We start from the raw sequence: 25,211 nt of genomic DNA, 5'->3' as shown, positions 1-25,211 counted from the left end.
ATTTTTGGGGAAGTGGGCCCTTTGGATATTTAGATCTTGCATTTATGTCTTGAAGACAGAGTCATCTTGGGTACTCTTAATCCTTCCTTTAGCTTCCACCCCCTTTTTTTTATTAAGTCTCTTTTTATTTCTTTTCTTCTGTGATTAAGACAATTTTCCCCAGGCTGATTTTGCTTCTGTCAGACTGTTGGATCATTTCTTGCTCAATGCATTTTATTTAATTTCTTGCATGCTTAGCAGACTCCTCCTTGCTCTTGAATTCTTATTTCACTGGCCTTGCACTTTACATTGCATTCAGGCCCAAACAGACTCTGTTGATATTTGCTTTTAGCCAAATGCCTTTTAGCCAGTTCTCCAGTTACCTTCCAAATTCTTTATTATTGTGGACTTGTTGCTGGACTAGTACATTGCTTTATGTTAGGTCCCAGGCTGAAGAGCCCCCTTAGTTCTTGAGGTCTTCAGCTGCTGGCTTTCCATCTTGCCTCACATTATGCTTAGTTTTCCAGAGAATTCACAGCATACTGTTTTTAGGTCATCCATCTCTCACATATTTATTCATGGAATGCAAATGTGTCCTTAACAGTTGTCACATATCATTCAAATATATTGTTTACTCTCCTGATAGCCACATTACTGTAACTCTGACTGTTAGGATAATGTGAACTGGACCTTGAGCTTTGGTCTCAAGAGTCTACTAGTCCTCTTCTGTCATATTTATAAACAAATATTTGTATTAGTCTCCCTTTTTCTTGTGAGACAATTGTATGTGAGATATCTGCAGTTAAGATCGTTCTCTTTAAAGACAACCTTTCAATGATCCACCCAGCAAGTTTTATTTGCGTTTCTGTCCTAGAAGTTGAGTAGGACCTGTCGCTTATAGAAGTTATGCACTTATCATAAAGATAAATGTGTAGGAGCAGGTCTGTCGTCTTCGATAGCTCCGTGCTCATTTCCTCTCCCATGTGTGGTAAAGGTTTGAAAGTTGAGCCAGAGAATTTTTTTTCCTCCTTCCATGGTTTATTCTTTTTTTGTGTGCCACCTTCCGTGGGCTAACAGGTGGAGAAGAGGCCTTCAATGCATAGTATTTTGGGAAACTGGGAGGATTTAGGTGGCCTGTGAAAATTTTAGTTGCTGCACTGCCCAAGTCCTCATATCCTCACATCATAGAGTCATTGGAAGAATGACCTGGTCACATACATCTGTTGTTCTGATAAGTATGTATGTATGTATGTATTCAAGGTTCTTTTTTACTTCATTTGTTTTGGGTTTTTGTGAGGGTTACATTTTTTTGTTAGTCAGGGGTGTATTGGGTGCTGTGTTTTTTTTTTCGCTGTATGATTTTTTTTTCTATTATTGTATTCTGCATGTGAGAGTAGAGAGGCTTAGGTTATATTTTTATTCTTAGCACTTATTCATGCTCCGGAAGAGGTCCTAACCCTACAGCTGTACCACTGGGAGGGAGACAGATATAGGGAAATCCAGACCCCCCCGGGCTGAGTGTGTTCCCTATGGTGCTCTTAAGGGAAATTGTGCTTGATGCAGAGAGGTCTGCATCCGGAAATACTGAATCTGTTCATTTGTATTCCAAGTGAATGTCCCTCTCTGGTGTCAGTGGTGAGGATTCAGACTCTTTGATCACTGGCCCAGTAAGGGGTCATCACAGCTTGTTACAGATAAATTAGCTAGGGTTTGGACAAAGATGTTTAACAGTATATCAGAGGGTAAACTAACTTCACCCTCATGGAATGCTCCTGTTATGGTAAGAATACTTATGCAATGAGACAGAGGGGCCGATTACTATATCAGGGTCTGATACTGAGAATCAAAAATATGTTAAGGGTAAGGGGAGAAGGAATACGATTCCCTGGAGGTATGCATTATTTTATGAAGGTGAGGGCAGAGGATCCGATCAAAATGAAGTTAATAAGCATACCAAGCAAGATTGGAAATTAAGTTGAATCCAATGAGAGTAGTGAGGAATGATTGGAATAGGATGTTAGGTAGACATATTGGAGGAGAAATCGTCACAGATATATGTGAATCCAGGATATAGCACTGAATCACGTAAATTTTGCTTTTCACTTGGAAATGCCTCCACAAATATTTTTATATGCCAGCGAGGCTGATTCATATGCTCCCCCATGTGAGGGATAGCTGCTGGAGATGTGACACTCAGGAAAAGGAGGATTGGAAACATATTTTTGGGAATGCCAAGGGCTTCAGTCCTTTAAAAAGCAAATTCATATAATAATAGGGCTGCCCAGTAGAATTTACCCTAGGAATGATGGTGTAGAACCGAGTGAGGGGAACTTGCCCTAAATCTGTAAAGGCATTACTGTGGCTATTACTGTTAGTTGTCAGAATGATTACTGGGAAATGTAAAAAGACAGAACCTCCATCTATGTGTGATTTTTTGAAGGAAAGTGGAATCTATCAACACAATGGAGATTGCTCAAAATGGGGAGGGGGACATGGGGAACTGATATTGAATAACTAGAGTAAATGGGAGTTAATGCAAAATATTGAAAATTAAAGCAAAGGGCTCAAATGATTTGTGCTTTCAAAGCAAATCATTAATTATGTTTTATTTAGTTGCATTTTAATGTAGAAATGTTTTTTTTTACTGATTTATTTTTGGGGATACTGTCAAGGACTTGAGTGTTTAGTATATGTATAAAAAAGGGAAGTATCTTTGATTTTAGCTAGGAATATGAATTGTGATCCCTACTGCTGCCATAGTTCTATGATATTTATACTACTTGAACTAATGTATAATGTAAGAGTCATTGTTAATATTATCGTAAATGTTAATGTGTGTGCACCATGCATGAGGATTGTACACTCTTTTGTTCATTTTGTGATGTCGATTAAATAAGAAAGAGTCCTGGGGAGGAGGCAGGCAAAGGTTTGACCCCCTGTGGGGAGTTCCTGAAGTAGATCTGTTTGCCTCCTCTCTGCTCCAGAAAGTCATGCAAGAAGGCATGGAAGGCATATGTCTTTTCCTTTCCATTGACAGGAAATGTCCTGTATGCTTTTCTACCTTTTTCATTGAAATCCAGGGTACTTCTGAAGATTCAGAAGGAATTTGTGGTGACATCGTTCTGGCACAAGCAACAGTGGTTCTCCCGTCTTTTGGAAATGGCCAGGGGTAATTACCACAAGCTTCCTTACAGAATGGATCTACTCACACAAGAATGGAGTGTTTGATACTCCCCCAAGAACTACATCTGACTTTCTGGATAATAGAGTTTAAATTCCCTTTAGACACCTGCTTACTGAGGCCATGTAGCAGGTCGTAATGGAGGCAGGAAAGCCTGCTACTAAATAATCATATATTAACAAATGGAAAAAGTTTTGTAGTTGCTGTGAACAACATAACACTCATTCAGGACTATTGTTTTCCTGGCTTTACAATATTTGTGTGAGATGCTATCCTTTGTCCTTTATTAATCCTCCATCAAAGTTCATTTATTGGCAACTTCACAGTGACTGCCCATGTATCCTCCTCTTTGAATACATTCTCATGTCAAAATTTTGTTGAATGGGGTTTTGCATTAGAGGCCTCTAAGAACACCAATGGCCTGTCCTTGTGATCTTAATTTTGTGTAGAGAAGCTAACACATGTACCATTTGAAACAGCTAATCTGGCTGACTTGACTTTCTTCACATTGAAAAATGTTTTATTGCTTGCTCTGGCATCTGCAAGAAGGCTGTCTAAGTTATAAGTTCTTATGGTGAGTGAACCCCATCTCATCTTCCATAAAGACAGGGAAGAACCAATCCTTCTTTTTATGTCTAAAGTGGTATCTAAGTTTACTTTAAGCCAAACTGTCTCCCCATTTTCTTTCCTGAACTTAAAAATGAGGGAGAGAGGATGCTCTGTAGCTTGGATGTCCACAGACTACTCCAATACTATCTTGAGAGAACCCAGTCTTTCAGATATTGATCAGCTGTTTGTGAAGATAAGAGGAAGAGACAACCTGTGTCAAAACAGGCCATTTCCAAATGCTTGTCTCCAGCTATTACCTTTTTGTTATACTCACCAGAACAAAACTATTCCAGGCAGGGCCAAGGCCCAGTCTTCCAAGGCTTTGGATTCATCTACGGCTTTTTGGAAAGAGCTGGATTCTAGAAGTATTCTAGTAGCGACAATTTGGTCGACTTTACATATGTTTATAAGGCATTACAAGCTTGATTCCTTCTCTAAGTCTAGATCAGGCTTTGCTAGGACCATTCTCCAAGGCCTCCTGGGTCCTTCAGCCTCCCAAATGTAGTAAGCTAGGGTAACCTACCTATATATTTATGGCTATTGAAGCAGTGATCAGTATTATGAAGATACTATCATAACTATAGATGTTTGAATGATCACTGCAGCAGTAGCTGCTGCCTCCCTCCACCCCTCTTGTTTTTTTTGTGTGTTGTTTATGCCAGGGTTAGGTCAGTTTTTTGTTGTACCTAACATTGCCCTCTCAGGGCTCAGTCTCCCTCTCTGTGTTGTCACAAAAGTTGTGAAGGGCTTAGTGACCAGACGTTTTAGTCAGCAGAGCTTAAGTTGACTAACGATGCATGGAAAGTGCCCTGGAGCTTTGGAAGCTTTCTGGCCATTATATCCTTGGCAGGATATAACCCGTATAGCTAAGGCTACTGCAGCAGTGATCATTGAACATCTACTGTTATGATAAGTTTACTTACACAACTGTAATTTCTCCAAGATGATGTTGGGGGGTGGGGAGTTCTTTCAGGTTTCCTTTTTGGTTTTGCTAGCTATTTTGTACAATTTTGTATTGGAGATTAGGAGGAGTGTATATTTATTTAATTTCTAGACTTGAAATATGATTTGTTTTAATGTTCTGTGTTTAGTTTGAGGATTTGCGTTTGGCTTTTGTTTGGTTTCCTGCATATACTTTAGTATGTTTTCTCTTGACTTTTAAATGATAATGCTTAGTTTTTTTGTGTTTTAGGGTGGCTTAGTGTTTAACTGTGGTTATTGTATTTATCATAGACGTTTCAATTTTAGAGTAAAAATGGTTGCCATATTTTAGTTTTAATTTGTTAATTCCCGAAGTACGAGTACGGCATGTTTAACTTGCTGTTGATTTGATTTCAGTGATTACAACTTCTGAATACTTGGGTGCAAATAAAGTATGTGTGTGTGTGTGTGTGTGTGTGTGTGTGTGTGTGTATATAGTTTACCTATAAATAGTCACACAATGTATGTGCGAGCAACGAATTAACGAAAACTAATACAGACACACTCAAAACAGTGACATACAACCCCACGAACACATATCATCGAACAGATTGTATACCAGATCCAGCACCTAACCTACTGCTCTGGACTCGGGGACAAGTGCTACTATGGGTCCCAAGGGTCCAGTATTCGGTTGGGTGGCATTGGAGTTCGATGTGTCAGCTGCTGACAATCTGACTAGCTGATGTTTCATCCCATGACGTTATTCCTCGCTATTGTAACCATTCGACATGTTCGTGGTTTTCAAGGTAAACCTATATATATATATATATATATATATATATATATATATATATATATATATATATATATATATATATAAAGAGAGAGAGTAAAAAATCCAAACCACAAAACACTTCTTAGGGTAAATGTCTCACTGCAACATATATGTATGACTAGTATGCTTGTCCGACTCTACCTTAGGTTGGCAAAATTTGGTCGACTGCACTGATTATTGGTGTATTAAATCAGCAGGGTGTGTGAGGGATGGAGCAAGGTTTGCCTCGCTGCAAAAAATGTTTTAATCTATTTTTTTTTTTTTTTTTACTTTAAGATTTTGCATGCCCCAAGGTTGTTACTTGGTGCATGTGTAGGAGTGTGCCATTCGCATTATCGACCTTTTGTAGCTGATGTTTTGACAGTTGACATTTGTGTGTTTTGACCATTTACAGTACATCTGTGTATGTGTATATAATATATGATTATCAGGTAAAGGAAAGGTATTTGGCACATGACTTGAGAAGGATAGTGCTCATTAAGAAAGTAACCATAAATTACTGTGGTATGTATTCTGTGTACAGAATTAACAGTACAGCAGATGTGCGAAAATGATTGCATAAGAAGCCTTTAATTGGAATTTAATAATAAAGCAAACATGCACCATTTTGGACACAGTTAACTTCTTTGTTGACTCAGTTGTGATTTTATTTGTGTATTTAAAGCTGAGATATTTGATGTCCTCCATGTAGACAGAATGTTGCAACAAAAATGTTGTTTTATGTCATGTCTTACATGGTGCATCATTGGCTGCTGTACCACTCTGGTTGAGAATATACTTCTTATTAATATGATGCCTGTGTTGCCTGCTGAGTTTTGAGATATTCCTTAAAATCGTTTACTTGTTAAAAAATCTAATGCAGTACAAATCATTGCAGCTGTAAAGGAATGGCATTGATTAACTGTTGGTAACGGCAACCGGCAGTATTCAATTCAAAGAGCTGTTATTGGTGTATACTTCTCGCTTGCCTCTTTAAAAAAGCATATTCACTGTTGTATTTTTCATGTGTTTAGGATCTAAACAGGATGCAGTTGCAGCCAGAAATTTCATTCTGAAGATGTACCAGGATCAGAATCCAGACAAAGAAAAGGTCATTTACTCCCACTTCACATGTGCTACAGACACAGAAAACATCCGCTTTGTCTTTGCTGCTGTCAAGGACACCATTCTACAATTAAATCTTAGAGAATTCAATTTGGTGTGACGGTCATGGATAATTCACTGTACTGACCATTGCACTTGGAGGACTTTTATAGTAAATGAGTTTGTGTAACTTTGTCCACCTATTATTGATCTAAACACTGTAACATATACTTCTGCCAAAGGCACACTGTGATAATAGCATTTCTCATAAATGTAGTTTTTACCTATGGAATCCATATTCATATGGTTGCCTTCAGTTTAGTCAGTTCTAGGAAGGAATTTTAATAGTAGAGCTATACAAAGGCATCTTAAGTTTACTGAATTTTAGTAGTAATGTCATAACTGTATCTTTTATAGCTCCATCTCAGTTTTTTCTATAGGAATTTGTGTGATAACTCTTAATTTATAGAATATTTAATGTAAGTCTTTTTATAGAGTTATGCACAAAAAACAGCAAAAACCACTTTGCATTCTGTTTTCTATTTCAGTCACATAGCACAAGCCAGCGTTGCCTTAGAAAATGAAATGCTAAACTATTCCATAGTCTAGAATATTCTCATGTTTAAATATAAAAAGCATCTTATTTGTTATTTTTAGAGGAGATTGGGGTAAATATTATAAAAAGTGATATAAAATTATATTTGGGAATATGTTTTCCACTGGTGACTTGACCTAAAAGGTTCATGAGGGTTTTTTTCTGACTACTGTACAATTTTTAATTTTCAGTAAATAATTGTACTTTTTATTTCAGCTTCCATGTAAACAGTAAAAAATGGCAATATACGGTTTAAATGGATGTTCTTAAATTAATTGCTCGTTATAAATCTAATGCCAAAGCAAAGAAACAGGAAGCTATCCCATTGCTTTGGAAAACAATGGTATAACACTACATAGAAAATTGTAAAACGTGCTATGGACTCTACAGAAGAATGTAAATATGTATTTCTAAGTATCAATGGTTTGACCTCAGCAAATGCTTGTATATTTAATTTTTTTAATGTCAATGCAGTACCAGAACTGAAAGATTGATTTCAAATGCAGTTCTAGTTTTATGGTTTTAATTTAAATTATTATGTTACCATTGAAGATGGTTAAGGGAAATTGTGTTCTTTTTTCCAAATGTTTTTCCTTTTTTTAACAAAATTGAATGCATTAATTCATTTAAACTTCCAGTGAATGTTCATATGCTGAGTATAGTTTGCTGTTGTAGTTTACCACACTCTGGTTCTCAGTTGTTAGTTTTCTACTCCCGTTGCACAGCTGTGTTAAGTATGGTCTCAGTATATATCTAGTGATTGTTTGCATGTTATTACAACATATATTTTCTGATAGCTGACTGTGAGGAACCATGAGTAAAGTGTATATATCACAATAACAGCCACATTCTGCACATTGTGCCATTTATTTAACTCTACTACCTACCAGCATTCTGCATCAGTTGCCGATAAATGATTGAGCAAATGATGTTGCTGGTCTCACAGCTGGACCAAAGCAAGAACATTTAAGATGAGTTGACATGAAATGTAGTGTCTGTGCTTTTTAATAATACCTTTGGGCTCACTTTTAAATGTTTGAAATAGAAGAGAATATTTATAGCACTCTATCTTTAAAATGCTCACTCTCTTTTTATAGTTATTTTATTTTTACCATTGAATGAAGATACAAGATTTTATATTTCCACTACACTGGTAAACAGTGAAATGTGAATTTTAAATATTTAAATATAAATTACTTTTTTTGGTTTGCAGATTTGTAAGGCTGGCAGCCAGAAGTGAGCAGTAGTTGTATAACTACATTATTTTTTGCTAAAAGTTGCCCATGCGGGGTGGTAGAGTGGCTTAACTCGGGACAAATTAATGATTGCTTTAGATAGCTTGTTTAATCTGATGGAACAAGTCACTCTGTAAATAACTCAAATGTCTCTAAGGTACTGCCTGATGTTAAGGTATTTGAGGAGTTTTTAATGTTACCACCAAATATGGAGCAATATGGAGCACACTGGGAAACTTGTTCAGTCAAAGCATTGATTGCTTAAAAATGTAATTCCTTGTTGTTTACAGTATATCTGATTTTCAGATTTTTTTTTATAAAAATGTAAAGGACAAAAGCAGGTGTGTTGGTATAAGCTAGTTATGTGCATCTCTGGTGTTTGAGATAAAAGGACAGACAAGTGCCAGTGGAACATAAGAAGCACATTACCCGGATGTGACCATACACCCTGATTGCATTACCTCACATTTAGAGTAGCCTTTTATTTACTGTTTACCACTTCTAAAAATAGTCCAGCATTTTGGATATTTGATTGGTGACACCATCTTTTTAGAGATAGTAAACTACATTTACCATTGCATAAAGGTCTGTTTTCGAGAGTTACACAAAATTAACTTACTATCATTACAAAACTGGCAACAAGTTTGCTAAAACTGTATGTATTAAAAGTACTGTGAAGAACCTTAAGTAAGGCGTATATACTTGGGGGCAAATCCAAACTAAGTTCTGTGATATCAGAAAAAAATTAAAGTAGCTGCAAATTTGTAAAACATGCATTTGTAGTGCTGCAAACAAAACTGTCCTTAAGGATTGTGTGTGCGTTATCATATTAAGCAATATACTTGTACAGTATATCATTGAGCTGTGTCTTCTGAATCACTTCAGTGCATAAAGATGATAAACACAAAAAGTGTTACATACAGCCAAGAAGCTTAATGGTGTAAGATGCATCTTTTTTTTATTTTTTTTGTAATAGTTCAAGTGTATAATAGCTTTAATCCAGCCATACCTGTTTGGGCCTTCTTGTTTTACCCATTGCTGGTTTAGTTCATTTGTTCAGTCTTAACCCCAACACTGATTGTTCTAGTCAAAATCTGTAATATATGGTGTACGTACTTTCAGAATATATGGATAAATCAGCATCATTTATGAAGATGTTACTAATGTTACATGAATTCCTTACACATTTTAGCAACATGGGAGTATAATGGATATCCAGTTACAAATGCAGTTTGTGTCTGCCACTGCAGACACACAGACAACACACACTCGCATATTTGTCTATGGATGAATTTGGATGGGAAAAACTGGATTATTGAAATTCTTGGCTTATCAGAAAACACAGTTTGTTCTAAATGGCAGCAGTTTTAAGTTATGATACTTCTAAGTGTGAGTCCTGGAATAAAATACCTGAATTTGTAGAACTGAGGAGTTTACATGTACTGCTTCAGAGATAACTGTGTATCAAATATGACAGTCTCAGACTTAGTATGCATTAGTAGTGGTGATGAGGAGGGTTGCAGTGGGCCTTGCCCCTGACAAAAATAAATGTAAAACAGAACAGAGGTTGTCAGCATTCACTGTTCTTACTTATTTTCAGGAGCTGTAATTACAGGTCTCAGAATGCCTTCAGGAAGCCAATCTAAACAGTGTTTTACTGGAAGTGAATGAGGAGATTCCTCTGTCACAGTCACCGAGATGCTCATCAGCTACTAGGAAAACAGATGCTACATAGCTTCAGGTGGAAAAGATGGTCATCAGTACAGAAGTCATTAGATGATCATTTACTCTCAGCCTTGGGGCTATTTATAAAACAGTGCTTGCAAGGATTTCTGTTACCACCATGCTAAGCATTCAGTGGTCTGTAGATAAGAGCAGTACCTCAATTTCCTGCAAGTTTCTTACCATAGATAGCATGCTGTAACTTCATAACTGAAGCCTAATTGTCTGTCGTCTATTTCTTCATGCCATTATCAGAAACATCTCTTGAGACATTCTTTATGTATTTTTAATGTCATTTTAAAAATATGTATTTTATTTAAAATACAGTATCTTCACAGCAAATCTGCCTGAAGCCAGACTAATTAAGCAGCACAAACTCTCTTGCACCTGGCTATTGTTAAGGATGTTTAAAACATGAATTTTCTCCCCACAGAAGTACCACCTTTGAAGGGCAAGTAAGCTGAATTTTTAGATTTACTCTCTAAAGTCAGTTGGTGTCCCTGCCTTTAGTCCCTCATCAGTATCATCTTGCAGACAACAGGTATCTTCTCCAATTTTACTACCAAAATGTCTTTCTGTATGGGTATAACTTCAAAGATTGGAGAATGTTCAGTGCATGTAGAAGAAATATAGCATCAAGAGTTGGCCTGTACTTGGGCAGACTTTACTGAAAATTCTTGTAATGCAGTACTTCATCATAATGGTCTTTCTGCTCTCTACAACTGTTTCTCACTGTCAAGAATTACAACAAGTGTGTGTGTGGTTGTGTGTGTATTTTGCTGTTTTTGCAGTAGCTGTTTTAATAAATCCTTACCACTAATTTTGGTGGTGCTATGTCCTTTGGCTTGATACACACATTATCACGTGCAGTGCCAGTTTTGATTACTTGTACCTATTTTGTTATGCTAATACTATATATAAATATTATGTAGGGACTGTCTGAACTCCTGGATTAGTAACTACTTGGTTTTACTTTGCAGTTCCATCATAATACCCCTGAATGTCTCTATCACTCCTGAAAATTGCAGTTTGGAATAGGCACAGATACATAAACAATGTTTAAAACATACATGTTACTATCCCTATCTTTGAATTTTGGGCTGATTATTTTCCTGAAGAGCAGTTTCTGCCCATTTCAACACAAAAAGGCCTTTGATGAGAATACCTCACTATGTATGTTATGTATTGCACTGAATATTTAAGCTGTGGTGGAAAAGCTGTCATTTAAACATTCTCATTAGTATTTTCTTTAATAAATGTTTTTTTTTCTGGTTGTATCGTACTGATGTCATTATTTTATATTTTGAAGCTCTGGCTATTTTTGCTGAAGTAGAAATAATCTGTTAAGTGACATAGGTAAGTTAAAGACCAGCAGCTGTATAACAAAATAGCAGTGCCTGATATTACATTAAGGGTAATGTCTAACTAGAATCAAGCTTAGACCACTGAGGAAACACCCATCCATGCAGTGCAAAACAGTTTGCATTTAAGTGGTATGTTGTAATTAAATCTTTAAAAATATTCAGATGAGTCTGCATTTTTTATTAGTGCTTTTTGATGATACCTTGTTGTTCTTGGGAGCAAACTTGAAAAAGTTCATAAGGTTATCTCAGTTAACAGAATGACTTGCACACTAGACTGGCTGTGGTCACCATATTTTTTGGCAAATATTTTATGTAACATCAAAGAAGAATACCACTTGAATGAGCTACCAGAAGTCCAGACCTAGGCATGTTGTTAAGCTTTTCACTAATACACAAGGATGGACAAGTATGTGAATTTTATTATTTTTTAATACTCTAATTTCAGATGTGTACAGTATAGATGTGTATTTTGCAGCTCTGTAGAGCTGTACATCCCTACTTAAGTGCATTTAGATGTAAGTAAAAATAGAGGTTCTGCATTGTTACAAAATACACACTGGCATCCATATCTGTAATCTTTGCCATTATAAAGATACATTTTTTTAGTAATCATATAAACATTATTGTCATATAAACATTATTATTATTTTTTTTATTCTGACAAAGCTTAGTTCTGGGACCAGGATCAAGCCATATAACTTTCATCTGAATGGTCTTCTGTTTTAAAATCTGGGCACTTAATATGCTGAGTGATATTCTGTCTTGCTTAGTTTTATTATTTTTTTAATCCATAGAACTGGTAGTGCAGACTATGTTAACAGTTTCTTTGGACTGATTTTACATTTGGGATATCTGTCAAGTCCAAAAGTATGCAAAAATGTTAGCTACTTTGTGAAAGCCAAGGTTTGTTTTGGAAGTGAGGTGAAGTCTTTCTGTAATAATGAGTTATGTACATTCAGTCAGGCTGTGAAGACACTGCTCTTTACAACCATGACACAAGTTGTGCAAACCGAGGCTTTTGTAATTGGTGTATACAGTGTATTTTATTGAAGTTTGTTCATTCTTATGCCATTATATTGTGAAGCCAGATAGGTTTTATGTTTGCCTGGTTTCTTTGTTTTATGATCCCATTTGCCATCCCATTGAACAGGGCATCATGAATTTCTTATGCAATCCAGGCTACAGTCTTCATCTCAAGAAAAGATTTTTGCGACATTGCCTTTTAACTTCAAAACGTGTAAAGCTGTACTGATTGACTCTGGATCTAACGTGCTTAAAATTTAATGCTAAAAGTTTACACATTTCAGGATTAAAAATGGTGCCAATGGATTTCATTTGTAGACATAGGCAGACATAAACAGACACATGCACTCCACAAATGACTATTATAAGGTTGTCAAGTACCACTGTGTAATTAAAATGGCACTTTAAGTCCAAGTTCACAAATAGTAAAATTGACATATATTCCATTTGTTTATCTTGTACATTTTATGGGTTTGCCTTGCAGTTCCCCCAAAAGACCAATACACATCTTCTGTAATTGAATGCATAGACGTGTCATAAATATGCACCTTTTTGATGCAGCAAAAAATGTCTGTTGTAACTTGTATCTGAAGAAAATGGTTTCATGTCAATAAATTTATATAATGCATTTTATTGTTGTATTCTCTTTACAGTGAGTCACACAAGATTAAATGTCTCTACACAGTTGCATTTTTTGGAGTTGATTTCTGTTTTTTTTTTTTTTTTTTTTGTTGTTTGTTTCTGTTTTTATGTACTTCCTTGCTTTTCTTTGTCCAGACAAACTGGAATGCTGTCAGAATACAAGGCCTAAACAGTATGTCCTACATGGACTGATTCAGAGCCCTGTCACTATACTCAGTATCCTACAGACTACTAACAGGTAACCTTTGTCTGGCATACAAGGCATCCTTCAACTCATTACTGATAGATTCACTACATATCAGCAAGACAAATGGCATCAGAAATACTCAGTATGGGGATCTAAACTTCTTCTGCAACATCAGTAGAATGGTTTGGAGGGACAGGTATTTCTTGCAGAGGATACTGCTGCACTGGAACAGACACTCTATCCATATACAACAAAGCTCATCCCTCTCAATATTCAAGCACAACTTGGATCTTTGAATGGGAAATTGCAAATTTACTCCAGGTCTAAACCCAGTACTACTAAGGGATAGAGGCAGCTCCTAAATGCTTTAGCCAGTTATCTATAGTATGATCCCAGTTATGAATAGGGTAATTATTGACCATGGGATGGTTAAGGCCAGTCTAACACCAAATGGAATTGGTTAATTCAAGTACCAAAAGGGAAATTGGTTAGAACTAAAATGGCCCTCAAGGGCATATAGCCTAGTACTTACCTATGAACCTATAAAAAAGCACATAATTTTTTTCATATAAGAAACTTGCAATGTTAGTGTACTTAAAGTGTTCACACTGAATTAGAGTAGTAATTATTACAGGGACAACTACACATATGTAACCTGTTTTAGTTTTTATTGTGCACTCATTCCTTCTCATGAATTTTCAAACATTAAGTCGTTACAGGATGTGTTATGCTTGGGGTTGGCATATAGCCTCATTTTTTAGTGGCAGACTACTCTGATAATCTCCTTTTCTCCCACAAATAGTAATATTTGGCAATTTTGTGCAAGGGAAGAAGCTTTTTGCTAACAGTTCTCACTGTTTGAGCTGCTTAGGAGTGGCAGTGGAAAGTGTTCTTGTTCTAGAGGATATTCTTGTTGTAATTTGGTATAAAATGAATGGTCATTGTGTATGGCAACGGTAGGTCATCCATTAAGTTCAGTATGGTTCTTGGACAAAGAAAGAGATTAGAAGCTCAGCTTAAGTGGAACTGAAGCAATGACAGCAATTTCTGCTGATAAACATCAGAATATATGCAACATAATAAGTGACTGATGAAGGTAAAACAAATTGTGCTGGAGATGAGGGTGCTTGTAGGTAGTACTAATCATTGTTATGTAGAGCAAGTTATTATTTCACCTGTTACTGATTTTATGTAAATACTGCATGTTTAAGCACCATGGTTCTATTATGGTACGTGGGTAGAGAGATGGTAGTATTGTTCACTAACTACGGGCATTTGATTTGTATATCATTGCAGTGTAAATTGTACCTCTGCCATGGCCACAGAATGGTTCTTTGCCAAGCCATACCCCAGTACATTGGTATCACTGCCCTCTTTAGCAAACTTGTTTGCATTAAAGGTAATACAGTTGTTTGTGTGCCTGTCAGTTTCTGTGAGTCTGTGAAAGAAACTTGAGTCCCTGGTTAGGAATCATATGGAATCTTTTAGTCACTGAGGGTTAATGGTCATAAACCGTGTCTACTAACTGACCAACAAATCTGATAGCATTATTAATATAATGCATGGCAAATGGAGAGACCTTATAAACCATTCCCAAAACATGAGGGATACAGTGCCCAATGCCCCTACTGTCAACATGGACCCTGTAAAGGGCTGAACAGACAAAGTAGGTGTTTTAGCCTAGTGAGGGTTTACTTTTTTTCCCCTGTTAGGAATGTATTATTTGGCTAAATTTACCCTACACTCTTCATCTTTGCAAATGCTTTATGTTTTTGTTATAGTTAGTAAGTTTAACTTATACTAAACGGAAATGTTTTTAGGATGGTATGCCATAGGTCATAAAAGTAAAAGCTATATCAACCCAATGGCTGATTTACAGGAGTTAATAGAGACCCTTGTGTGACTATATTTTAGTGTCAGAAGTGGGAGGCAATGATCAGAAAGACAGGAGGGCAGTTCTTTTAATTTAAATGTATAGTGCAGCACTTTCAGGGAATACATTTGGGGATGTTTGATTTGAATAATTACATGTATGCACACAGCCACCTAGATAATTTAAACTATTCATACAAGCTTATATGTGTGTGTGTAGGTACACATGTAATGTATGCACACGTGTATGCATGTATGTTAGTTGGCCATAAGCACCAGTTATCACATTACCAGCAATCATATGAAAAAACAAAGACACTGGAACACCAACTTGATGTAAAAGCTTTTATTGGATGAGCAGAGGTTTTGCAGTTAGTAAAGCTTTCAAGCTGGCATGAGCTTTTCATCAGGAGCTATTACCTCCAGATGAAGGGCTCAAACTAGTTTGAAAGCTGAAGTAATTGTAAAGCCTATATTGGTCCAATGAAAGTGTTGGTGGGATAACACATCTTTGTTTATTTTTTTTATTCCAACAATCATATGCAAATAATTGTTTATAGATCAACAGAAATAATGAAATTGGTGCCTTAAGTCCACTTACATCTGTACACTGCACAACTGTTGATATACTAACTGTGATATTATACACAAGTGAGGACAATAAGAATGTTCTGTATCCCTGCCAAAGTACAATCAAAAATATAAAATAAATGCAATACAACAGAATATTATGCAGAAAGACCCAAAAACACCATCTTTGCAGGGGGAAAACCACACAGTGCCCTCCCATACTCCCTTATCTGGTAAATATGCCAACTCCGAAATCACACAGCAGTTAGAAAAAGGAAAAACTTCATATCTTCACCTTAACATTCTGACCAGTTGCAACTTGATTAGTACATTTTGATACATGGTGTACTAACTGCAAACATGATGAGGATAAGAAATTAAAGAGGCAGCTTGGAAATTTAGCCTAGTGTAGTTTTCCCAAAGTGAGGTATATTTTTGCAAATGTATATGAAAATGAGAATTGAAATTAAGTTAACTATCAAAAGTAATGCTAAAAATCTTAGTTGTTTCAGCTTCTGCAATTGGGAAGTTTTGAAGTGGGCAACCAGAGGAGGAGATATAGAAGAAAAAGTATTACTTTTGTTCTTAATGCATTTAGGTACAAACTGCTGCAATTTAGCCATGTCTGAAGTGTGTGAAAAGATGATTGCAGAAGTGGGCAGAGGGTAGATAGAATAAAACTAGAGATGGCAACTGTGCAGTCATCTGCATACTGGATGAGTTTGATATTGCCCATGTTGTATGATATTGTTCGTGGAGGTGATAAAGAAAAGTGGATTGCACCCCGTTGAACAGCAACACAATGGTATATTTGTTCAAGTAGATTTTTAAAAAAATGCAGTTAATCTCTTGGAATAGGCCTGTCAATATATTCATTTTAAAGTAGGCCTTACATGTTATAGTTTACATTAGTTTTAGTAACTGCAGAATTCTCATATTTTCAAAAGAACATTTTTGTTACAGTGACCTTACATAGATAGAGACAGACAGTATTTACAGATTAGCCACCTGAAACAATAATACATTTTGTTGTTAAATTAAATTTATTTATACAATTTGTTAACTGGTTAAGAACTCTGAACCCATTGAACCAATTTCAGTCTCATCCCAGAACGTAAACACATCAAGTGGATAAAATAAAAATAATTTCTTAAAAGAGCACAATAAAAACAAATGTATAGTTAATATACACAAGGAAAAATTATTTAAGGTTATCAACAGAAACCACTATGCACTGTATTTACATCAATTAGAGTAGTTTCATGTTAGGACTTAGAGAAGTGATGTTATAATGAAAATGATGGGCAGTATGTGCCAGAGATTAGGGAGACTAGGTTGTGACCTGAAACAGAGCAGCTTGTGCTGTGAAATGTTAAGCTGTGCCTGAAAAGTGTAGTAGTTAAGGAGGTCTTTATTTGAGAGAAGATCCCTCCAGAGCTTGAGTCCAAAGTAGAAAGGGAATGGTTAGAGCATTGCAGTTTGGTTTTAGGTGCTTGCAAGAGTGGCCTTGAGTGGGTATGAGATTTGAGGTTACATGAAAGTGGCTGCCTAAGTAAGCCATAGGAGAAAGAAGGGCAGGACTTTTCTTTCAGGAGCCAGAAAACTTATGAACCAAGGAGTAGATTGGCTTGTTGCTAAACTGGCAGCCAGTTACCTTTGGCTAGTGTGAGACAGTGGATGTTCTTCGTCTCACATTGCTGCAGTCATAACCTGTGGGTAGTCCGCTGTCCTCGGTCAGCCCGAATACCAAAGAGCTAGGCTGGCGTCGGTCATTGTCGCCTAGAGCTGACGTCAGTACATAGTAGTACTTAAGCGCATGACCGACGCCATATCCTCAGTCTTTCTTGCCGCGTGGTCCGAAGCAGAAGCAGCGTTTGCAGGTGCCGTTCGGCGTTCTGAAATTTTCATTTATCGAGTTTCAGACCAAAGACCAAGTTGGGCTAAGTACCCCGTTGGGGAAATTTTTGACTTTTCTTGCCTCAGTTATCTGGATGTCAGAAAAAGTTAATAATTGCATTTCTTGTGGGAAACAGATACCTCATAGGGATTATCATTCTTTCTGTATTCCTTGCTTGGGGCCTGAGCACGACGTGGTCGGGTGTCGCTTTTGTGCTAGATTTAATAAGCGCACCATTAAACGAAGATTAGACTGTGCCAGGCTTGTTTTCGGTAAACGGTGTAACTATAACATGCCGTCGGATCCTCCGACGCCCGCTACCACTAAAAAGCATAAGGATAAATCTTTGAGGTCTAAACCGGATGAGTCGTCCGTTGCGGATGCCGGTTTTACGGAGCCTCCGGTTGAATCTGTGGATCCTGCCGAGGGTTCGGCTGAATCCCAGGGGGAACCTTTACTTTTGCAGGAGTTGGCCTCTCAGGAGTTAGGCCAGGCTGAGGGTGCTTCTCAGGTATCTGTAGTTCCATCTTTACAAAAGGTTATTAGGCCTTCTACTTCAGTGGCTAAAGGCCATGCTAAGGCCAAACCTTGTCTTCTTGGCCCTGGTCATAGTTCTAGCTCTCCAGCCCCTGTTCCTAAAAAGCATATGTTGAAAATGGCAGAGGACTTGATTACTTTGATCAGGCGTTCTATGCCCCCCCAAGAGAAGAGGCCTAGGGTGGAGGCAGATTTAGAGGGAATGGATCATTCCTCAGACTACTCTGATTCCTCAGCTGAAGAAATTCAGGATTTCCCTTCCTATTCAGATTCGGATGCAGAGGACTCCTGTCCTTCTGCTTCTCCTCCAGAGGATTTTTCTTTTTCTGAGACTTTACATTCCATGAGGGAACATTTCAAGTGGGAAGGTCAAGATTTTTCAGATTCTCGGAAAAGGCTTAGGGAATTTTTTTTCTGCCACAACATAGGCCCTTGGCTATTCCTCTTGTCTTAGATGTTGTTCAGGATGTTTTCTGAATCTTCCCTTAATCCTGATTCTTTGCCTCCGGCCCTGTTAAGCCAGACAGATATTACAGAGTTCCAGAAGCACATAAGTATTTGTACAAGAGTCCTAGAGCTGATCCGAAACTATTATTCAAGGTCCGAAGGGTGTTAGGGCTTCTGTGGCTAAGAATCCAGTTCCTTTGGATAAAGATTCTAGAGCGTTAGATAGGTGGGGAAAAAGTGTACACCTCCTCTCGTTAGCTATGAGGGCTTTGAATTGCCAATTTCATATGCTGAAGTATCAGAACTTTTTGTTAGGCCAATTGAAATCTAAGGTGGATGCTTTATCTGAGGGTACAGAGTGTAAGGAGCTCCAGGAGTTGGTTCATGCATCAGATCAAGTTGGCAAACATTCTTTGCAGTGTGGTTTCGATGCTCTTCAGGCTTCATCCAGGGTGGCTGCTACAGGTTCAGTTATTCGTAGACATGCCTGGCTTAAGGATCAAAATTTGTCAGAGCATGTTAAGGCTCGGATTTTGGATGCTCCTCTTCAATCTGAAGTACTTTTTGGTCTTCCTGTGGAATCAGTTTTGAAAAAGATGGAAGATAAGGCTAAGTCTATGCAGACGGTCAAGGATTTTATGCAGGTGCAGCCCCCTAAGTTTAGTAGGAATTGGCCTGCTAGAGGATGGTCTTATCCTTCTTCGGATTATCAGTCTAAGGGCAGGTCTAGACGTGGTAGAGGCAGGGCTCATGCTCAGGGTTCTTTCAGACCTAGGACTTGGAGTTCTCCTGCACAGTCTTCTGGTGAGGGCAGGGGTCAGCCCTTTCGTAAGCAGACCCAATGACCTGTATCTTCCGCTGCTAGACCCTTCTTTACTGGCAGCTCCTCTAGGAGGAAAGTTGGGACTTTTCAAACAAAACTGGAATTTGGTCACCCAGGACAAATGGGTGTTGGATATAATAAATCAAGGTTACAAGTTTTATTTTGACACTTTTCCTCCTTTCAAAGGCATGCCAGATGTGCCTCCTCAGCAAAGGCTGGAGGCTCAGGAGCAAATTTCTTTGCTTTTGCAGATGGAGGCAATTCAGGTGGTCCCTCCATCAGAAGTAGGCCTAGGATTTTATTCCCGTCTATTCCTAGTGCCAAAGAAAGGAAACACTTGGAGGCCAATTCTGGATTTGTCCATTCTCAATACCTACCTAGACATTCCAAAGTTCAAGATGTTAACATTACAACAACTTCTGCCTATGCTAGGCAAAGATCACTGGATGGTAACCCTGGATCTCAAAGAGGCCTATCTTCACATCCCTATCAGGCCCAGCTGCAGGAGATTCCTGAGATTTCGGGCTGGTACTTCTCATTATCAGTTCTCTGCATTGCCCTTTGGATTATCTACTGCGCCCAGGGTATTCACAAAAGTTCTGGCTGCTGTGATTGCTTTCTTCAGACAGAGAGGAATACAAATTTATCCTTATCTGGACGATTGCCTGATTCTTGCTCAAAACAAAGACAAATTACTACAACATCTCCAGTATGTAATGGCAGTTTTAAGGTGCCTAGGGTATTCTGTGAACGAAATAAAGTCCAGTCTAGTGCCCTCTCAGGACATGTGCTTTCTGGGTGTGAGACTGAATACAGCTTCTCAGATGGCATTTCTGACCCCGGACAAACAAAGAACTCTTCATCTATACTTCCAGCAGTTATCAGTAATGTCCAGGCTGACTGCAAGGACAGTCCTTCAAGCCTTGGGGTTCATGGCATCTTGCATTCTAGTACTTCCCAATGCCAAACTGCATATGAGGAAGCTACAATGGTATCTCAAAAGTGTGTGGAGTCAACACTGCTATGGTTTGGACACTGTCATTCGGATTATACCTTGCATCCAGAAGGAATTCTTGTGGTGGGCTCAGGAATGTCACCTAAACAAGGGACTCTCTGTGACCCGACCAGAGGCGAGTCAGATCCAAACGACGGATGCCTCAGACTTGGCTTGGGGAGCACACTTCAATGGGAAATGGATACAAGACATGTGGCCTCCCAAACTACTACATTTGCATATCAACATGAAGGAGATGTTAGCAGTCCAATTTGCCTTGATGGCCTTCAAGGACCTACTTCAGCCGGGACAGGTGTTGATTCAAACAGACAACACAACAGTCATGTGGTACATCAACAAGCAGGGGGGAACCCATTCCTACCCTCTTTGCAGACAAGCAATGATTTTGTGGGAGACTGCTCTGAGTTTGCACATCAATCTTCAAGCACCGTTTCTGCCAGGAGCACAGAACTCCCTAGCAGATGTATTGAGCAGACAAATTGTGGATCCCCACGAGTGAAAACTGGACCCTCAGGTATTCAAACAGTTGACCGTGGCTTGGGGAGCTCCAGACATAGATCTGTTCGCTTCTCCACTGAATTTCCAACTGCCAAAATCTTGCACAAAGATGTTCCACCCAAATGCTTGGAAAGTGGATGCTCTATCTTTCATTTGGAACAACCTTCACGTTTATGCTTTCCCCCCTCTGCCTCTTCTTCCCAAGGTACTCTTGAAAGTCAGGCGGGACAAGCCTTGCATGATTCTAATAGCACCAGATTGGCCACGTCAGCATTGGTATCCTCTGCTGAGGAGTTTAATTCAGGAGCCTCCTTGGCCTTTGCCACAGATTCCTCATTTGTTATCCCAGTCAAACAATCATTTTCTTAATGTCCGGGTGCAGTCCCTGCATCTAACAGCCTGGCGTATTCTGTAATGGAGCCGGTGGGGTCTCAGCTTCCTCAACAGGTTTTAGATGTCATTTTGGAAGCCAGGCGGCCTAGTACTCGAAAAGTTTATGCTGATAAATGGAGGAGATTTTTTCTTTGGAGCACAGCCAAGGGCTTTGATGTTTCAGTACCTAATTTGAGTTTTGCACTACAGTATCTTACTGAATTACTGGACAAGGGTTTGTCATTCTCTTCTGTGAAGGTTCATGCTGCAGCCATTTCTGCTCACTATGATTGTGACCCTCCTTTATTTTCTCACCCTTTGTTCAAACAATTTCTTAGAGGGGCAAAAATATAAGACCCCACGAGAGCTCCTACTCCTTCCTGGGATCTCAATTTTGTGTTGGAGAAGCTTACTTTACCTCCTTTTGAACCTGCAGCTACGTCTGAATTGAAGTTTTTGTCTTGGAAGACTGCTTTTTTGTTGGCCATTACTTCTGCTAGGAGGGTATCTGAATTGCAGGCACTCATGGCAGTTAAACCCTTTCTGATATTCCATAAGGATAGAGTTTCTTTGCGTACTAACCCTACTTTTATGCCTAAAGTGATTTCTAATGTGGCCTTGAACCAGTCTATTCATTTGCCTACTTTTTATGCTGATCCCCAAAATAAGGGGGAAAAAGTCTTGCATTCTTTGGATATCCACAGGCAGCTTCGTTATTATTTGAGCAGAACTAAAGAGTTCAGACAGGCTCAACAGTTATTTGTTTCCTTTGCTTTGGGTTCACAAGGGAAAGCTGTTTCAAAGCAGACTATTTCTAAGTGGATTGGTCAATGTATTGCTTTTTGTTATTCTCATCATGGGAAGAATGTTCCTGCTGGGATCAGACCTCATTCTACTAGGGCTACTGCCACATCTACTGCTTTTTTGAGAGGGGTAGCTACTAAGGATATTTTGGAGGCAGCTACTTGGAGTTCAGTACACACTTTTACTAAGCATTACCATCTCCCTCTTTATTCCAAGTCCAGGGCTGGGTTTGCCACTGCAGTTTTACAGGGCATGTTAGCAGCCCCTAATGCTATTTAGTTTGCCAGCCTCCCTTTTCCTTTGCTTTGGGATTCTACCCACAGGTTATGACTGCAGCAATGTGAGACGAAGAACATAGTACAGTTTTGTACCTACCATAAATGTAGATGTTCGAGGATCTACATTGCTGCAGTCCTATTATCCCTCCCGCCTTCCCCTCTATAGTTTGTGGTTGCTGGGTTTCTTTTTGGGATAATCTTTATTTCCACACTGGTGGTTGTTGGGCGTTTACTATTTTGGCTCTGGCCTTTCATTTTTAGGCCTTCTGACATCTGGGGCAAGAAAGACTGAGGATATGGCGTCGGTCATGCGCTTAAGTACTACTACGTACTGACGTCAGCTCTAGGCGACAATGACCGACGCCAGCCTAGCTCTTTGGTATTCGGGCCGACCAAGGACAGCGGACTACCCACAGGTTATGACTGCAGCAATGTAGATCCTCGAACATCTACATTTATGGTAGGTACAAAACTGTACTTTTTCTTACTTTGGGGAAAGGGAAATGAAACAACAGGAGACAGATGCTACCAGGGGTAGACAGGCTAGAAGAATCCCTTTGTGGATAGCATTTTTTGTTGGAGATGAGAGGATAGACGAAATTTTGTTGGCCCAGAACAATAGGGAGTTTATCTTTATCCTGATGTTTTTGAGAAGATGGTGGAAGTTCAGTGAGGTATCAAGTCAGACTCCTAGGTATCTGAAAGTGTTAACCTGCTTCAGTGGCATTATTAAGGTGGACAAGAATAAGAAGCGAGTTGCAGTTATTTTGCCTTTTAGTGAAGGTTCCAAAGAGCATTGTTTCAGTTTTTAGAAATGAATTTGTTTTTTTTTCCTAATGAGCCAGTTAACGAGGAAGAGGTACTCATTTGGCAGATCATGTTCATTTGAGTGGATTGTGTGGTTGGAGCAGAAGATAACCATTTTATCTGCATATAGGATGATTGGAGGTTGGGGAATTCATGTAATCTTATTTATAAAAATAGACTAAAGCAGAGGGTCCAGTATGGACCCTTGAGGGACTCCTTTAAGTAAGGGAGGGGTTGCTGATGTACTGCAGTTAAAATTTAGTGAGGAATATTGGTTGGATAGGCAATTTTAGAACCAAAGAATAGCATGAGGACTAATCCCAGTGTCACTGAGGTGGTTAAATAGGCTTGGGTGGACAGCCAGATCAAAGGCTATGTTAAAGTCTATAATAAATGTAGCTCCACTAAAGAAAACTTTTTTATAGCTAAAAGGATGTGATCATTCAAGGTACAAAGTGCAGTGGAAGTGATGTAGCCAGACCAGAAATCATGATGTTCATCGTGTTTCACTGCTGTAGTCATTACACTTGGGTTATCCTGCCGTTAGGTGGTCCCGCAGTCGGCCAGAGTTCCAAAGTCTTGGTCCGGTGTCGGTTGCGGTCGCCTCCGCCCTGACGTCAGTGCATCAGGGGTGTATAAAAAGCAGCCGACGCCATTTTCTTCAGTCTTTCTTGCCGCGCGGTGCCCGAAGCAAAAGCAGTTCGCAAGTGCTGGTCGGCCAACTCCTGAGATATCAAATTTGATTTTCAGAACCAAAGTCTTCAATAAAGCTAAGTACCCCGTTGGGGAAACTTTTTCTTGCCTCAGACCGATGTCAGTAAAAGTTAATAATTGTATTTCTTGTGGGAAGCAAATACCTCATAAGGATTTTCATTCTTACTGTATTCCATGCCTAGGCCCAAATCACAATGTCGCTAGTTGTCGGTTTTGTGCTAGATTTAACAAACGCACTATTAAACATCGGTTTGATTTTGCTCGCCATTACTTTGGCTGAAGGTTTAATTATACCATGCCATCGGAACAGCCGATGACCAGAATTTACAAAAAACACAAAGATAAGGATAAAGACAGGCATCCGAGGCCCAAAACTGATAACGAAGCCTCTTCTAGGCCAGTCGCCCATTCGCCAGTTCTCAGTGAGGCACTTTCACAGCCCCTGACACCCTCTACCTCAGAGCCACAGGCCGCGACCAACTCCCATGTGTAGGTGCCTAGGCAACTGGATACTCAAGGTGTTGGGTCTACGGAGACTAACCCTTCAGATGGGTCCAGAGCCACTGAGCAGGCATCGGCTTCTGAGGGTATTTTCAGACCTTCTTAACTTACCATTGCAACTACAGCCAAGTCTAAAACTACATTAAAGACAAAGAAGCAAGTACAGCATTCACCTGGACAGGCCTCCATGCCTAAAAAACAGATCCTCAAAATGGCCGAAGGCTTAATTACTCTGATCAGGGGTTCCCATCCCCCTCCTGATAAGGCCTAGGCAGGATACAGACTATGATTCCTCTGACCAGGTTTCTATATATTCTGATTCCTCTTCAGACTAGGGATACTCTTTACCCCTATAAGGACTCTGATGCAGAAGAATCAATTCCTTCAGCCTCTCCTCCTGAGAATTACTCTTTTGGGGAAACTTTACATACCATGAGGGAACATTTCCATTGGGAGGGCCAGAATTACTCAGAATCCTTCCAATTTCTTTTATTGCCTCAGCACAGGCCCCTTGCTATTCCGCCAGTGTTGGATATTGTGGATGATGTGTTCTCTGAATCCAGTTTAACTCCTGATTTGTTACCCCCTTCCCCAGTCAAGCCAGACAGGTACTATAAGAGTCCCTGACTCTCACAAATTTCTTTATAAAAGCCCTGTTGCTGACCCAGGAACTATTTCCCAGGGTCCCAAAGGGGTA

At 38.9% G+C, this 25,211-nt stretch overlaps 1 protein-coding gene across 1 annotated transcript in view; it reads left to right on the top strand.

Annotated features, from left to right (window-relative positions):
• Positions 1 to 13,178, top strand: part of LOC122793119 (guanine nucleotide-binding protein subunit alpha-14) — a 1,370,299-nt gene extending 1,357,121 nt beyond the window's left edge. The window contains exon 7 of the mRNA XM_044060870.1: positions 6,542 to 13,178. Coding sequence (XP_043916805.1) covers positions 6,542 to 6,732 — 191 coding nt within the window. The 3' untranslated portion in view covers positions 6,733 to 13,178. The remainder of the gene's footprint in view (positions 1 to 6,541) is intronic.
• Positions 13,179 to 25,211: the final 12,033 nt, after the last annotated feature.

This window comes from Protopterus annectens, chromosome 2.part0 (genome assembly GCF_019279795.1).
Source record: "Protopterus annectens isolate FY-2018-M chromosome 2.part0, PAN1.0, whole genome shotgun sequence".
NCBI lineage: Eukaryota > Metazoa > Chordata > Ceratodontiformes > Protopteridae > Protopterus > Protopterus annectens.
This window is presented reverse-complemented; position numbering and strand designations above follow the sequence as displayed.